Here is a 15,928-nt window from a genome sequence, read left to right on the forward strand (position 1 = left end):
TTAAAACATCACCGCACACCACTGGTTTGAAGTGGTTTAAAGTCAGCCTTAAACAGAATATGTGATAGGCTTTTCTTCCTTATTGAGATGTATTTCAGAGTGATAAAATGTAGAACGGGATTTGATTGGAGGAGTAGATTGGATCATCGTGGTTTGCTATTGCTGTGATCTCATGTGAGTGATGGGTTTTTCTGCCCTTGTGCCAGTAAACACGTCAGAGAAGAGAAGAGGTATCGTTACAAGAGGGAGGAGAAGTTATTTTGATTTAAGTTTGTGAGGGCACATGAAAAAAAAAAGAAAAAAAAAAGATGTGCAAGGGTGTTCTGGGTGACTGATAGGTAGAAATAAAGATAGGTAGATAGATAGATAGATTACATAAGACAATTACAAAAAACATTTTTTTTACGATCATTTCAGTTAGTTAGATTTTTTGTTCTTGAGTCGTCCTACTGTACCTGTTCTCTTCAGGTATATGCAGAGCCATCATGGTGAGAGGATCTGTACATTCCACCATCCATCCGTGCCTTTCGCTCACCCGCCCCACTTGTGGACTCAGGAAGTGGTTGGGCATCCTGCTCCAGATCACAGGGGTCAGCATTTGAACATCAAGCCGAGGAGGACACTGAGGCACCGGGTTCTTGCGCTCACTATGGAACATGGCTGCCGAAAGAGGCATGATATTCTATAGGATGGAGAAAAAAGTGAGACATGTAACTAAAGACTATTACTTAAAGTACTTCTAAAAGAAAGCTAAAGGGCCCTATCTTACACCCGGCGCAATGCAGCGCCAAGCCCAACGCAAGTGTTTTTTGCTAGTTTCAGTCTGACGCAGTTATCATTTTCACACCCTGTGCCACGTTGTTTAAATATGCATTTGCATATTTAAAATGCATTTCAAATGCATTTGCGCCCATTTGAGCACCCATGGGCTGCTTGTCTGAAAACGAGGTGTGTTCTGGCGCATTGTTGGCACGTTGCTATTTTGAGGCAACAGAAATAGACTGAACCATTGACCAACTGAAACCTGCTCTAAAGTCAATGGCGCAATATTTTTTTTGTGATTTAATGAGCACATTAGTAATGTGCGCCTATAGGCGGGTCCACATAGCGCGTACACTCTGCTTATTAAACACACAGGGACGCACAGCAGCACACAGACATGCCAAATATTTAAAATAAAAGGATTACAATGTAAAAGATTATTATTGTGTACATAAAGATATAGTGGAATCTGCTTGTCCCGTAGATGTTCTGCTTGCGCACTTTTACCTCGCGCACGAGCAGATCCGTTTGCGCTCTGGAGACGCGTTCGGTCTTTCCACTATCAAATTCCGTCATGTAAATAGCGAATCCGCCATAGAACGAGCACAACAGGCATTTAAAAGGAATGGGAGATGAGACTCTGATTGGTTTAACGCACGTAAATCCCAAAACACACCCATTACTCATTATGAGAATAGGGACAACCCTTTTGGACCATGCGCCGGGAGCGCCGACCATTTTCCCCGTTGTTAAACTAGCAAATGTGGATTCGGACACGCCCTAAGTGAACTTGCGCCGTCCGCTTTAGACCATGCGCTTAGATCGCTAAAATAGGGCCCAATGACTTCAAGGTCAGTAGTAAAGGATAAAGCTGACCTTGAGTTTTCCGAGTTCCAGCTGCAGCATGTTCTGGCTGCCAGGCAATACAAACACAGCTGGAAACAGCTTAGTGTGGGGCTCCACCTGAGAGAACACATGTATACATCAAATGAACAATATGCACTCCTAACAGTTCAGAAATGAAGTACCAAAGACAGGAGCAAGGGAAAGTGGAGTTAAAAACAGAATTTTTGAGGGCCACTAGCTCCTTTAAAGAGATGACCTGCACTCGCCTGATAGAAAGTGTTGATCTCCTTCCCATTGGCTGTGAAATTCATTAGGCCTGTTGCCAGATCAACCAAGCAACCAATCACCAGATCCTCCTGGCTGAACCTCTGTTGAGTGCTGCTGCCAAACTCTCCTCCCCACACCATATAGCAGTTACTCCTCCTCATACTGATGAACAAACAGATATTATAAGTCACGAATAAACAAATATTTTATTAATTGAAGGGGAGAAAGGGTACTTTAATTTCAGATTTCAATTTTAAATAAATTCTGTTCATTTGAACTTAATCACGTTTTCATTAAAAAATATGAAGCAGCACAACTGGTTTCAATACTGATAATAATCAGAAATGTTTCTTTAGCAGCAAATCAGCATATTAGAATGATTTTTAAAGGATCATGTGACACTGAAGACTGGAGTAATGATGCTGAAAATTCAGCTTTGATATTACAGCAAATAATTACATTTTAAAATACATTAAAATAAAAAAACAATTATTTTAAATTGAAATAACATTCAACATATTATGGGTTTTACTGTATTTTCAAACAAAGAAATGCAGCCTTGGTGAAACTAAGAGACCTTAAAAAAACTTAAAATAATATATATTTACAGTACTTGAGAAGCAAAATTTCATTACTTAGTAAGTTCAAATTAAATCTTTAGGCTTTAAATTAAGTGTGAATTAAGTTTTTTTTCTAACCCCATTGTGAAAATTACAATTTATTATTTTACTTTTTATTTTATTTATTTTTTGTACAATTTTAAAGTCCAACTGAAATCAAAATTGACCCTATTTACTTTGTTAGCACATATTACTAGTCTTGTGGTGAAAAAATAATCTGTGCAAGTTAATACACAGAAAAAATTGTTTGCCGTGGTAATCTTTAATCAAAGTCTGAGAAGTTACTTCCGGTCTGGAATGGCGTTCCTTCTCTGATGATGTAGGTTTGACGGCTTGGGTTGGGAAACGCTTAACCACTCCCCTCAAACCGTTAGTCTGCTATGAGCAGAGATGGAGAGATGGTCTAGAGTAAAACCCTGCCCTCTGTTCAATATTCCTTTTCACTGGGAAATACGTCACAACACTGGAGAAAAGTCGTTTGCAACTTCCGTTTCACGCGGACTTTTTGTTTGTTTTAATTTTTTACTGAAAAACAAGAAGAAAATACTAAAAAAAGAAAATAATTTTTCTCCCTCATATTTTTATTATTATTTTTCTAGAGGCAAATGTTTTTTAACATGTGCTATACATCCAAAATACTATATACTGTACATAATATAAATGATAGGTATTACACTTTTTCAGTTTCACATTAAAAAGAAGTTTCTTGAGGTAAAATCTCTCCCAACTGATTCTGAAGGTCGGTTGCTGAAGTAGGCCACTAGTGCAGTGCTCTTACATCACCAAAATCGATATTCACCTACATCACCTCACTATACTGAACATTTATTTTTAACCAAATGCTTCTCCGCATTGCAGCTTCTTGTATTTGTCCACATTGGCCAACATTTCAATGACAGCTGAATCTTTATCACATCTCACCTGTCGTGTATGTTGCCCTTGTCGTCTCCAACTGTCAAAGTGACAGTACGGACCTTAGACAGGTCGAAGTTGAGGTCATACATGTGGAAGTCAGGGGTGACCCAACCCACCCATACCCCGCTAGGCTCTTGCCCGGCGAAGATACGGACTGAGTAATAATACTGCATAGTGGAGACAGAGAGAGAAGGAGACGTGAGGAAACGAGCAGAGAATGTGTCATATATGACAGATCTTGTAATGAAGACTGACTGTGGTCGTATTGAGGATGATCTCCGGGTCATCGCGATCATCGGGCACCACATCCTCCATCAAACGGGGCATAAGAGGTGGAGGTGGAGGAGGGGTAGTCATGGCTGCCTTTTTAGCCTTAAACAAGAAGCTGAGGGAATAAATTTGAGTGGTCAAGCATGAACGAGAGATTTGTAGAGAGGTATATTATTTCGGTAACAAGTACTCTTTTTAAAGGTATGCTAAAGGTATACATATATAAAGGTATACATATACAGGAAAAACACTTTTTAACTACAATATGGTTCATTAGTTAACTGCATTAGTTAGCATGAACTAATAATGAACTGCACTTTACAGCATTTATTAATCTTTGTGACTGTTAATTTCAATATTTACTTATACTTTATTAAAATCTTGTTAACATTAGTTAATGCACTGTGAACTAACATGAACAAACAATGAACAGCTTTATTTTTATTAAAGGGGTGGTATCATGCCCTTTTCAAAAGATGTAAAATAAGTGTCTGATGTCCCTAGAGTGTGTATGTGAAGTTTTAGCTCAGAATACCCAACAGAGATTTTTTTTACAACATGTTAAAATTGTCACTTTTTGAGGGTGAGCAAAAACGCACCGTTTTTGGGTCTGTCCCTTTAAATGCAAATGAGCTGCAGCTCCCGGCACAGAGGGCGGAGCTTCAACAGCTCTTGTGTTAGCAGAACCTCACACACACATGCACTGAAAATTTAAAAAACGTTTTGCCTTTTATGTTCAAACCGGAGTCAGGCAAAGATTGAAAGACTCAAGAAGTGACAACATGTAGACAACATTTCTGAATGGTTAGTTGATGAATTAATGTAGCTTGTTATGATAATCTATAAATCACGTTCCCGGGGGCGGGGTTTATGTAGATTCTAGGGTTAGTGATGTCACTAACCCGGGAGGAATGTTGTGTAGTCCCTACCAGCCATTCGTTGTAGTCCTTAAAAAGCAATTTCTTTAAAAAGAAAATATCTCCCTTTGCTTTGAACTTTGAGCGTCGTAACTTTGCAGATGTTGTTTATGCTCAAACAGCAACATTACACACTAACTAAAGTTAGATGAGTGAAATCATAATCAACCACCCCTTTAACTAAAAGATTTACAAATACGGTACAGTAACAAATGTATTGCTCGTGGTTAGCTCATGTTATTAATACATTAACTAATGTTAACTACTGAACCTTATTGTAAAGTGTTACCACTTCATAAAAGTCCCTGATTCTCACCCTTTCTTTTTTCCTTTCTCGGACGCAGTGTCTTTGTCATTTTCTTTGCTGCTTGGGATATCTTTGGGCACGGATGGCTCCTTTTCCTTCTCCTCCTGCTCTTTGCGACTGGCTGACTTTTTCAGCACCTCAAATTCAGAATCGGGGTCCACCTCCAGCACCTGATCCTCAGGGATGGTGAGGGTCCGAGTGAGGGGAGTGGTGCCAGCGGTGACCTTGAAGGTCAGGTCGAACTCTACAGGCATGCTCAGTCTGAAGAACAGCATGTCTGTGTTGGCGTTTTGGGATCCGAATGTCTTGTGGGTTATTTTCAGACAGGGGGCGCTGTCTACGGTTCCATCCACACGAGAAACCTACAGGTCACAATACAGGACAATAAAGCAGGTCCATAACCTTTAACTTTAAACTCAATTAAATGTCACAAAGATTCCTCAAATACCTCAATGTGGTTGTGGTCGGTGGGAACAGGGACAAACTGAGGCAGGCTCTTACTGAACCACATAGTGATGTCTCTCTTCATGTTGATGGCGAATGGCTCAAAGCCCTCTTGGAGCCCACAGATGGCGAAGTAGCGTAGGCTGCTAACATTCTGACCTAGGTTTATACGGCCAACCTGAGAAAGACCCAACATGCAGACTGGAATAAAACCTGGAGAGAGAAAAATAAAGAAAAGAGGCTGATTTATAGCAACAAAATCGATACAACGTAGAAAAGAGATATTTTGCATGGCAATATTGTTTTACAAATACAATATATCCAGTATTGGTCTTTTATTCTCATTTATTTGATAGTAGAATTAAAAAATCAACTGCTTTTTCAGTCCACTACTATAATGCTGCTTTTTCTGGTGAGGTCAACAGAGGAGATAGTCAGTGTGCAAGTTGGTAAAACCAAGATGGAGTCGTCAGAGAAAGAAATAATCCACGTTCGTATACAACATATGGACTTATTTTGAATTTTTTTAACAAGGATGGGACAAAGGTGATGGATATATGACACATGAGATTTGCAAAGAGTCTCGTATGATGGTGAAATACCCTGGGAATACTACGAACAAGAGGACTCACCTCACACTCCATCATTCAGAGATAGGGTTAGCCTTAGATAAGGACGGCAAAGCTGCTGTAAAATCAGCTTCTTTTTGGGGACATTTGCAGTTAAAAAAAGGTAATACATAGCTATATATGTAATCACAATAATTAGCATGCCACAAAATGTATTTAATCGCAATAATTTTGTATTGTGACTTAAGAATTGTGATAAAAAAAGTAATAAATCGCAATATATAGGTGCGTTCATGCCATCATAATTACCGTAATTACCAGATTACAACTTCACATCCAAGTAGAACTCATAATTACAACTTGTAAACTTGGAATTTTCTGAGAGCTCCTACTTGTACCACATGAACACAGCAGATTCAAGAACGTCACGTGTTGTCATCTCATAATTACATTAATTACAAAATTAATTACTAATTATATCTTTTTTTTTATTAGTAATTAATTACTTAATTACTAAAGCTGCATGTTGACCCCATTTGATGGCAAACACCATTAATACTTGTGCATTTTGTGCCAAAAATGTAATCAACATCTAAGGTGCCATATTAGATTTTGCTATTAAATTTGCATATTGAAATACGCTATTGAATGGCTTTACAAGACTTAAAATATGGCACATTAATCATATGGACAGTTTTTATAACACCTTTAGGTTGCTGCCAAGCCAGTCTATTATTCAGAAATTTATATTTTGTTTGATGGAAGAAAGAAATTCATACAGGTTTCACGAGAGTGAAAGTAAATGATGAGTATTTTCAGTTCTGTGTGTATTATCCATTTAATACCTTGAATCCATTTCCTTAATACTAAAAAACAACTATTCAATCAGAACTAAATTTCAATTACACATCTTTTTAAATCCAAGACTAGGATTGATCTGTGTCTGTGGAAACAAACCTCTTGAGACTCACCCAAACACTTAACTACAGACTTTTCCTGAACGACAAAGCTTATTTAAAAATACACATTACCTCTAAAAACTAATTATTGAAAATTTACTACAAAAAAAACAACAACTTTATAGCCCAAATCCTCACCGTCTCCAGGCTCGATGTCTTTGAAGGCCATTTCAGAGCCAGAATCGCTGATCAGCATCTCTCCGTTAAGAGTGAACATGATGTTCATTTCAGTGAGGTCTATCATGCAACCGACCACATCACCAGACTGCCACTGACGACCAAATGGCTCATTACCAATGTGCCATCGCTGAGCCTGCAGGGAGTGAAAATGAGAGTAGTTTAGCTTTTATTGCATCTATACAAAATAGTTTGTCAGCAACTTGTGCGGCAAACAATCCAATTAGCTGGAAAGATGTCCTACAGCCTGGTACCATATAACACAACAGAGTTAGATTAATATGACACCACTGACCCTGTTTCCATTAAAGACATAGGCCAGCTCATCAGAACCAAGCTCAACATCAGAGCGGACGTTCGGTCGAGCCCAGCCCACCCTCATCTCTCCGGTGGTTACGGCCTCAAACTCAAAGTACCACTTTCCCGAGGTGATGGCGTACTGCTTCTCTGCCCTGAAGATACGCACTTTATCTCCACCTGTGTTCTCAACATGACCACCTGTGGAAAAAAGAGATTTGAAGAATTTAGAACTGAATAAACAATACATTTTCATCCAGTTCTGGATCCTAGTATATCCTACTGAATCAGGGCTTGACATTTACATCTGCCAACCTGCCGAATGCGGGTGGATTTCATCTCTTACTAGCCACTTTGGCGGGTTGAATTTTATATATAATATATACATTTTTCAATTGCAGTTTTTAAAAAGGCATCTGAAATAATAAACGAAGTGTTGTCAACCATATTGATTTTTCAATACATATCAATACTGAAAAACGCTTCCAATACTCGTTTTTTATTGTTGGTGTTACAGGGTTGGAATTTCTGTGTGGGATTGCGCTTATTGCGCATTTACTAATTCCCTCAGATTTTGTGTTCACACCCAAAGTGCAGGAACATAAAGCCGCCTCTTGTGCTTAAACTGTCAAATTCACACAAAATAATGTCAAAATACCGCTCTTGCCAAGTATTCACGTAAACACAGTCAGTTATGTTTTAAGTGAACTAGGGCTGTCAAACGATTAATCGCGATTAATCGCATCCAAAATAAAAGTTTGTTTTTACATAATTATATGTGTGTGTACGGTGTATAATTATTTTCTAAATATAAATACACACACATGCATGTATATATATAAGAAATATTTGCATGTATATACTGTGTATATATATTTATATTATATATAATTTATATTATATATAAATATTTTATATATAACACATTTTTTTTAATATATATGCATGTGTGTGTATTTATATATAGAAAATAATTATACTCCATACACACACATATATTATGTAAACACAAACTTTTATTTTGGATGCGATTAATCGCGATTAATCGTTTGACAGCCCTAGTGAACGTAAGCAGTTGAGAAAGAAAACGTATGTGTAACACTATATGGATCTGTGCGTCAGGTCTTTAAGTGACAGCAGCCTAATATACCTTCTGCCAAATTATGAGATAATATAAAAAATATTGGCAGTTTTTCCTATGGTATCGGTGTCAAAATTGTGGCCAGTGAAAATGCTGAGTGGCTAGTAACTTTGGAAAACCACTAGCCACAGTGGCTGGAGAGCGTAAGTAAAAGTAAATGTCAAATGCTGTATATGAAAGACATGAAAGTCGTATATGAAAGACAAAGACTCACTGCTCTCCTGATCTGGAGGTTCGATGTTGTATCCATAGCCAATCAGAGTGCGTACAGCGTTGTTCACACTGTCTCTGTTAGTCTTCTTTGTTCTCTCATCCAGCAGGTTGTATGGCACCAAACGAGGGTTACGTTTATTCATGATGTCCTGAGGGTAAGTAATAAGAGTAAAAAGTTTGGGCTCCCTTTCAAGTATTAATTGAATTCCAGTTCACAGAAATTTCTGTGAAGTTCCCGTCCAAAATCAATTATCAGCACAATATGACTGAAGCGAAATTCACAAATCACTGCATAATGTGCACGCGCTCACCAGCGCGCTCCAAGATTTGTGCAAGCTGCTCTTATCACAACACCGATGATACAATGTGCGATCCATTTGAATTCTATTGAGAATTTTCAACTTTAAAACACTATAAAGTCTAAAAAGGCTACATAAACTAAAAGTACAGATAAAAATGATCTAACTTAAATTAGAAAGCTTTTTAAATTACTCACGTTTGTTGTGGTAAATTTGGACTAACTTGTAGAAATTATAATAGGTAATCTGTTAATGAAACATATTATTCACTATAGATTTATATTACAGCTATGGCATGTTGTGGCAATAGTTTCAAAATGTGTAAGTTGCTATTTTTCACAAAAAAATGCTATAGATAAAAAAAAAAAGAAGTCAACATTGGCCCAGTGAGGAGCCATCAATGATCTCACCTGTAACTATAGCCTTATTCTAACAAATGCTACAGTTAAACAAGTATGGCACTTTTTCATAAGGGAAAGTACAAGTTAGGATCAGGAGCTTTAAATTCTGGACCTTCATGAGTTATTGACCAAACAATATGTTTTCCCTATGTGTAAAATGTGCTCTGTTCTAATGATGACTGATATTGGCAAAACATACCCAAACTCATTAAGAGCCTGATGAATTGTTAAGAAGTAGGAAATAAACCAGATGCTTAAATAATATAAAATACATCATATACGCTATGTAAACAAGTAATTGTTAACTAGGCTATTGCTTTATCAATTATGTTATCAACCAACTTTGCATGTGTGGATGATAGGTAAGATACCACAAAAGAACATTTTGCAAAAATAAAAAAACAAATAAATCTCACAAGGGAGCATGTCCTGGGAAACGGTTCACACTTCAACCCCCCAATGTTCAAAACTACGCCCTTCCCTGGATGGTCTACTTTTTTCTTTCATATTTCTTGGATCTCGCCCGTTTTCCTCCACCATAATGTGCACGCAACTGCAGTGACGTAACTGTAATTTCTGCTCCCACATCTACTGTACCTGCATAATGCTGTAGGTCCATCCTTGTCTGACTCTGTCCCGTGCCCAAACATTGTGCCCATTTTCCGCCAGCTTCTCCACCAGCTGGTTCTGATTGGGCGTCAGTTTGACATGATTGAGGTCCAGAGGAGCAGGTTTGTACCCACTGCTCATCACATAACTGACCAAGAAACAGAAAAATTTGAAAACCAAAACCATATAAAATTACAAGATAAAAGTGTGGTTTTTTTTTAGGTTTACATACGTTTTGGGCAGTTTGATCTTCCTCAGATTCTCCTCTGCTTTCTCATCTCCCATGCCTACATGGCAGCCCAGAGCTAAGAGGGTTCTGGAGAGGTCAAGGAGAAAAAAAAAGTTGCTCAATAAATTGGATAGAAAGACGTATGCATAAGCAAGTGACCTTCAGAGATTTGAGATTCAACAGACACTCACTTCAAGGTCTCTCCAGACATCTGGAGGTTATAATTCCTCTCGGGTTCTGGAAGACTATGAAAGTCCACCAAACACGGGTGCAACTTCTTATTATCATCCCTGAACTGAGAGAGACAGCATTTTTTAACTTTATTTAAACATTTAACTTTATTAAGGATCTTGTGTTTATGGGTGTGTTCACACTTGGCATGTTTGGTTTAATTAAAACGAACCCTGGTGCAATTGCTCTGTTAGAGCGGTTCATTTGAATAAGTGTGTGAACGCTGCCATTTGAACCCTGGTACGCACCAAACAAGCGGACTGAGACGCTGAAAAGATGGGTCTCGGTCCGCTTCCAAACGAACTCTGGTGCGGTTCGAATGAAATATGAATGCAACTTGCAACATGGACCAAAGACATGTAAACAAACCAAAAAACGGGACATGATGTCAAACCTAAAAAGGACAGAATGCTCAAGTATGCCTGTTTTTTCTCGTCATAGTCGTGATGTTGCCCATCACAGTTCAGTACAGGCATCAGAACCACATCTCCTCGCAGCAGATCTTCGTTTGTGTGTGACTGAGGGATTCCTGATGCTGTTTTGACTTCCTGAAGCTCTTCACGAGTTCTCAGCTGGTCTAAATACCATCATATGTAGGCTACGCACATACAATGAGTGCATCTAGCCCAGAACAGAGCATTGTTCTGGATGTTCGGTAAGTTCTGTCGTGAAATATACATAATAAGAGCAGACCAATCCGTTTGTGAACACATCCCTATGCCTTTAGGTTTGGTATCTTTAGGTTCGATGTTAAAATGCCAGTGTGAATGGTAAGTGGACCAGGACCTTTTTTTTGTTTGGTCCAGACCAAACGAACCAAGTGAACCGAACTACAAGTGTGAACACAGCCTATATTTACAGTATGTGTGTTGTTGAGTTGGTGTTTGTTTGCGAAAAACATGAGGCGGAAAGCACTCACCACTCCGTAGGTCCAACCCTGCTCAATACGGGTGACGGCCCAGAGCTCGTGGATGTTTTCGGCAAGTTTCTCTCTGATCCGCTCCAAATGAGGAGGAAGCACAATCTACAAATGACATACACAACACGTACATTGACCGCTCAGTGAAAGTGTTTCTGCCAAGCAACAGTGGAGTGAGGGAAACAAATGTGGGTAGTTTAGTTTACCTGGGCAGTGTCAACAGGACAGGGAGTGAATGAAGTGTGTGTGAGGGACTGCGTGGGGCCCAGCAGGTTTCGGACTCCACTGAAGTCATGTTTATACTCCTTAATGTGTTCAATGCGCATTCTGTCTTTGGGAAGAAGAGCTTCGTAACATGGTGCATAACCAGGAGGGGGCAAGAACTTAAAATCCCCATGACGGCCTCCCAAAAGGAAACGAGATCTGAGAAATGAACGAAAACACGGTTCAACAAGTGAGAAGACATTATAAATGTGCATGAATAAATCATATATTACTGATTTTAGTATTTAGTGTTTTCATTAATTATTCAGAAAATATTGTCCCTGTCTCTGGGCCGGTAAGATGTTTTTGGAAATATGTCTCACAGAGGCTGCATTTATTTAATCAAAAATATAGTAAAACAGTTGCTTTCTGAAATATTATTACACTTTAAAAAGAACAGTTTTCTATTTTAATATATTTGTGAATATATGTATATACATTTTATAAGAAAAGTAACAAAATAACAAAATAATAACGTTAATTACTTCACTCCCGCGGAGAAGCTAATGACAGGGAAGAAAAGGCCGTCTACGTTGAAGTTCTCAAACATTCCCTGGACTGGATGCCCATTAATACGAAAGGAGATACTGGGCACGCTCAGATCCAGACAGCAGCTCACAACGTCATCAGCTGCCAGGATGTGCTGGTTGGGTGAAGCCACCTGACGAGACACGTGACCTACACAGAGAAAATGATGGTTTGAGGAACATAAATACTCACACAACACTGTATATAGAATATACAAGATCACCACATTTACCTGACCACAAGTGAAGGCCATCAAAGCCATAAGAGTAGAGGTCATCACCCACACCGTTGCCACCCCAGCCCTCTCCTCCTCCCGGGTACGGACTGAAGCCCTCAGTCAGAGCCCAGCCAACACGCAGATGGGTAGCCTGGGCTGTCACAAACGGCTCCACATAGTCCACCATCACCTCAAAGTACCACTTCTTAAACTGTGTGGAACCTTCACAAGTCCCCAAAAAGATATTGGGCCTCACGCTACAAGGAGAAAGTGACATTTATGCAGTAAACGGTTCATAATCTTTTCAATTTCTTTGATTTAGTGCATCTTGAGGAACAAAAGCTGCAGTAAATGAAAAAAAAAGGTGCAATTCATTTTAAAAGGATAGTTCAACCAAAAATGAAAATTCTGTCATCATTTATTTACCATCATGTCTTTCCAAACCAGCAAGACTTTTGTTCATCTTTGGAACTCAAATGAAGGAAAGAAACGATATGAAAGGAACTTTTACGATCTCTTTATGAACTTTTTGAAGTGTCAAAGCGGTAGTTGCATAGACTGACAATGGAGGAACAGAAAGCTCTCAGATTTCATCCAAAATATCTTCATTTGTGTTCCGAAGATGAACGAAGTCTTACGGGTGAATAATTGACGTAATACATGACGGTAAATAATTAATGACAGAATTTTCATTTTTGGGTAAACTAACCCAAAGAAGATCTATTATGCCATTTTACAAAAACTTGATTTTGTTTTTGGGACCTGCTAGAATAGGTTTTCATGCCTGAATGTTCGAAAAACACATTTGATTGTTGCAGCTCCTCTCTTCCCAGTCTGTCAGTAATGCTCTGTTTAGTTCCTCTATCTATGAAGCCCCTCCTTCTGAAAAGCACAATCTTATCTGATTGGTCAGCTGGAGCAGTGTGTTGTGATTGGTCAAGATCTTCGAGCATGTTTGGGAAATGTCCCGCCCCTTACCATAACTGCCAGTTTCAACACACTACTAACGCCCCTTTTCTCTGCGTATGCCTTGGGCGGGTATTATTTAAATGGGATATTGTGGTGTGTTTGTTCTCACTCAAGAAAACTCAAGAATACTATGGAGGCGTTTCAGAAACTGTGCTCTGATATAGAGAATAACTTTGTGCTTTGGAACTTTGCAGACCTTCTTCATGCTCAAACAGCAACATTACACACTAAAGAAAGTTGAACATGCAAAAAAGCGTTATAATATAAACATTTATATCTCAACAAACCTTGATACATAGTTAACAATGTTAGTCTGCAGCAGGAGGTCGCGGCCCGGAAGCAAATTTTCTGTGATGAGGTTTTGATTGGACCTCACAGCAACACCGTTACACACACAGAGAGAACGTAATACATCTAAAACCTGTCCAGAAAAAGGCAGAGGAGAGTGAGATCGTCTATGTGTAGAAAAATGCTAAATGTTAATTGACCAAATCACGTTTACAGTTAGACCTTATGGTTTCGACCGTGTTTGTCCAGGAGAGAAATGATAGACTTGATGTGATTCTCCTGAATGATGTTCAGGACTTCAGGACTTTCAATCAGAACACAGTACAGCACCTCTAGAATGCCTAGAGAAGAGAAGAAAGACATAAAGAGCAAGATGTTGCAAGACATCAAAACAGGTTGTGTTCATTTTCTGCCATTTGTTGAAGATTTTGCACAAACCTGAAGAAGCTTCCAGACGATCCAGTTTACTGACCAACCAGTCCAGGTTATCACAAAACAGAGCACAGTTAGAACGGTTTCCTCTGATCAGAGACGCTGCAAAAACAGACACACATTTACAGATGCATGCACAAATTATTTATATTTACACTACTGGTTCGGAATAATTAAGATCTTTTAATAAGTTTCTTATGCTCACCAAGGCTGCATTTATTTGATAAAAAATACAGTAACATCGTGAAATATTGTTACAATTTAAAATGAATGTTTTTTTATTGTAATATTTTCAAATGTAATTTATTCCTGTGATGATAAAGTTTTCAGTGTCACATGATCCTTCAGTAATCCTTCTAATATGCTGAATTGCTGCGCAATTATTATTGGTGCCAAGTCATTAATAAATATTCGTATTATTATATCAGTTTAAAACATTTTTTTCTACTTAATATTTTTGTGGAAACTGTAATACTTCTTTTCAGAATTCTCTGATGTACAGAAGTTGAGAAGAACAGCATTTATTTTATATAGATATCTTTTGTAACACTAGTATAAATGTCTTTACTGTCAGTTTTGATAAATATAGTGCATCCTTGCTGAATAAAATTATTCTTTTTTTTTCATTCTTATTTCTGAGATGCAAAGCTGAATTTTCAGCATCCTTACTCCAGTCTTCAGTATCACATGATCCTTCAGAAATCATTGAAAACAGTTATTTTAAATTGTAATTATATTTCACAATTAGATTTTTTTTACTGTATTTTTGATAAATGCAGCCTTGGCAAGCATACGAGACTTATTTCAAAAACATTTAAAAATCTGAATTTTTTATATTTTATTTATTTATATTTAAATGTATATTTATTCACCAAGCAGTTCATAGAGCAGATTGACAATCTCTTTCCAGGATTCGGCTGCTTCCTCTCCAGCAAACTCAGAGAAGTGTGCAGCAGTATTGTAGACATTCAGGCGGTCGATGCAATCTAGCACGATTGTGATCATGCCCTGCATCACAAAAGAAAGATTAAATGAATGTGGATCAGGGCTGATTTTCAGACAGACAGGCACAAACACACACATACACAGACCTCTTCTTGGAAGAGGTTTTGTCGGTTGCGTAGAGAGCGCAGCTTGGTCTGTTTCTCCTCGTGTTCCAGCTCGTCTTCTGGAGGCCGGAAGTAATGGATCAGATCCTGCAGGGACAGGATCACTGCGTCCAGTGGCAGGGACACTGGACCGGGAGATTTGTTTTTCCCACTCAGAGAGTCCAGACCTCTGACATTGAAGAGAGAGGAGAGGATGAAGCACATTCAGAGAATATAAGACAACTGTCTCGGAACATTTCTGGAATTATCAGCCTGAATAGGTCAATATTAGAAATATAGCTTTTTTTTCCATTTTAGTCAGTATACTCGTTTTTTATGTGCCAAAAACGGAAAATTACATATGCAAGGAATAATTGACGACGGGTCGTTGAATTATTAGAAAAATATTTGTCAATAATTCATGGTCAATTATTCCACTTATACTACTGATACCACACCTCAAGATATTGTTAAGATGTTTTTAGACGTTTGTCAGGTTTTTGTCCTTAAAAATGCTTGTGTGTAGAAATATTTTTTACGCATCTCATCCCAAGCCTCAGATGCTAATTCCAAAACGTCAATTTAGAGCTAGTAACGGAGACTTGAGCCACTGATAGTAGACTAATGCAGTTATTAATGCAGTGAGAGAGAGAGAGACAGAGAGAGATTAAGCATATGTGACACTGGACCACAAAACCAGTCACATGGGTCAGTTATTTATACATCACATGAAAGCTGAATAAATGAGCT

General features: G+C 38.3%; 1 protein-coding gene across 4 annotated transcripts in view; it reads right to left on the minus strand.

Moving 5' to 3' along the window:
• ryr1b (ryanodine receptor 1b (skeletal)) overlaps positions 1–15,928 on the minus strand; it is a 120,329-nt gene that overhangs the window by 70,227 nt on the left and 34,174 nt on the right. For all 4 annotated transcript variants that reach the window (XM_079873971.1, XM_079873970.1, XM_079873969.1 and 1 more), the window contains exons 13-34: positions 15,182–15,368; positions 14,963–15,098; positions 14,097–14,192; positions 13,881–13,999; positions 13,658–13,791; positions 12,417–12,658; positions 12,142–12,334; positions 11,599–11,815; positions 11,393–11,497; positions 10,434–10,537; positions 10,246–10,329; positions 10,002–10,161; positions 8,706–8,853; positions 7,349–7,551; positions 7,015–7,189; positions 5,353–5,561; positions 4,914–5,266; positions 3,666–3,795; positions 3,417–3,577; positions 1,875–2,037; positions 1,639–1,725; positions 456–682 (exon numbers count right to left, since the gene is read on the minus strand). In XM_079873971.1, coding sequence (XP_079730097.1) covers positions 456–682; positions 1,639–1,725; positions 1,875–2,037; positions 3,417–3,577; positions 3,666–3,795; positions 4,914–5,266; positions 5,353–5,561; positions 7,015–7,189; positions 7,349–7,551; positions 8,706–8,853; positions 10,002–10,161; positions 10,246–10,329; positions 10,434–10,537; positions 11,393–11,497; positions 11,599–11,815; positions 12,142–12,334; positions 12,417–12,658; positions 13,658–13,791; positions 13,881–13,999; positions 14,097–14,192; positions 14,963–15,098; positions 15,182–15,368 — 3,633 coding nt within the window. The remainder of the gene's footprint in view (positions 1–455; positions 683–1,638; positions 1,726–1,874; positions 2,038–3,416; positions 3,578–3,665; positions 3,796–4,913; positions 5,267–5,352; positions 5,562–7,014; positions 7,190–7,348; positions 7,552–8,705; positions 8,854–10,001; positions 10,162–10,245; positions 10,330–10,433; positions 10,538–11,392; positions 11,498–11,598; positions 11,816–12,141; positions 12,335–12,416; positions 12,659–13,657; positions 13,792–13,880; positions 14,000–14,096; positions 14,193–14,962; positions 15,099–15,181; positions 15,369–15,928) is intronic.

This window comes from Squalius cephalus (assembly GCF_949319135.1).
Source record: "Squalius cephalus genome assembly, chromosome: 6".
In the NCBI taxonomy this organism is placed as follows: Eukaryota; Metazoa; Chordata; class Actinopteri; order Cypriniformes; family Leuciscidae; genus Squalius; species Squalius cephalus.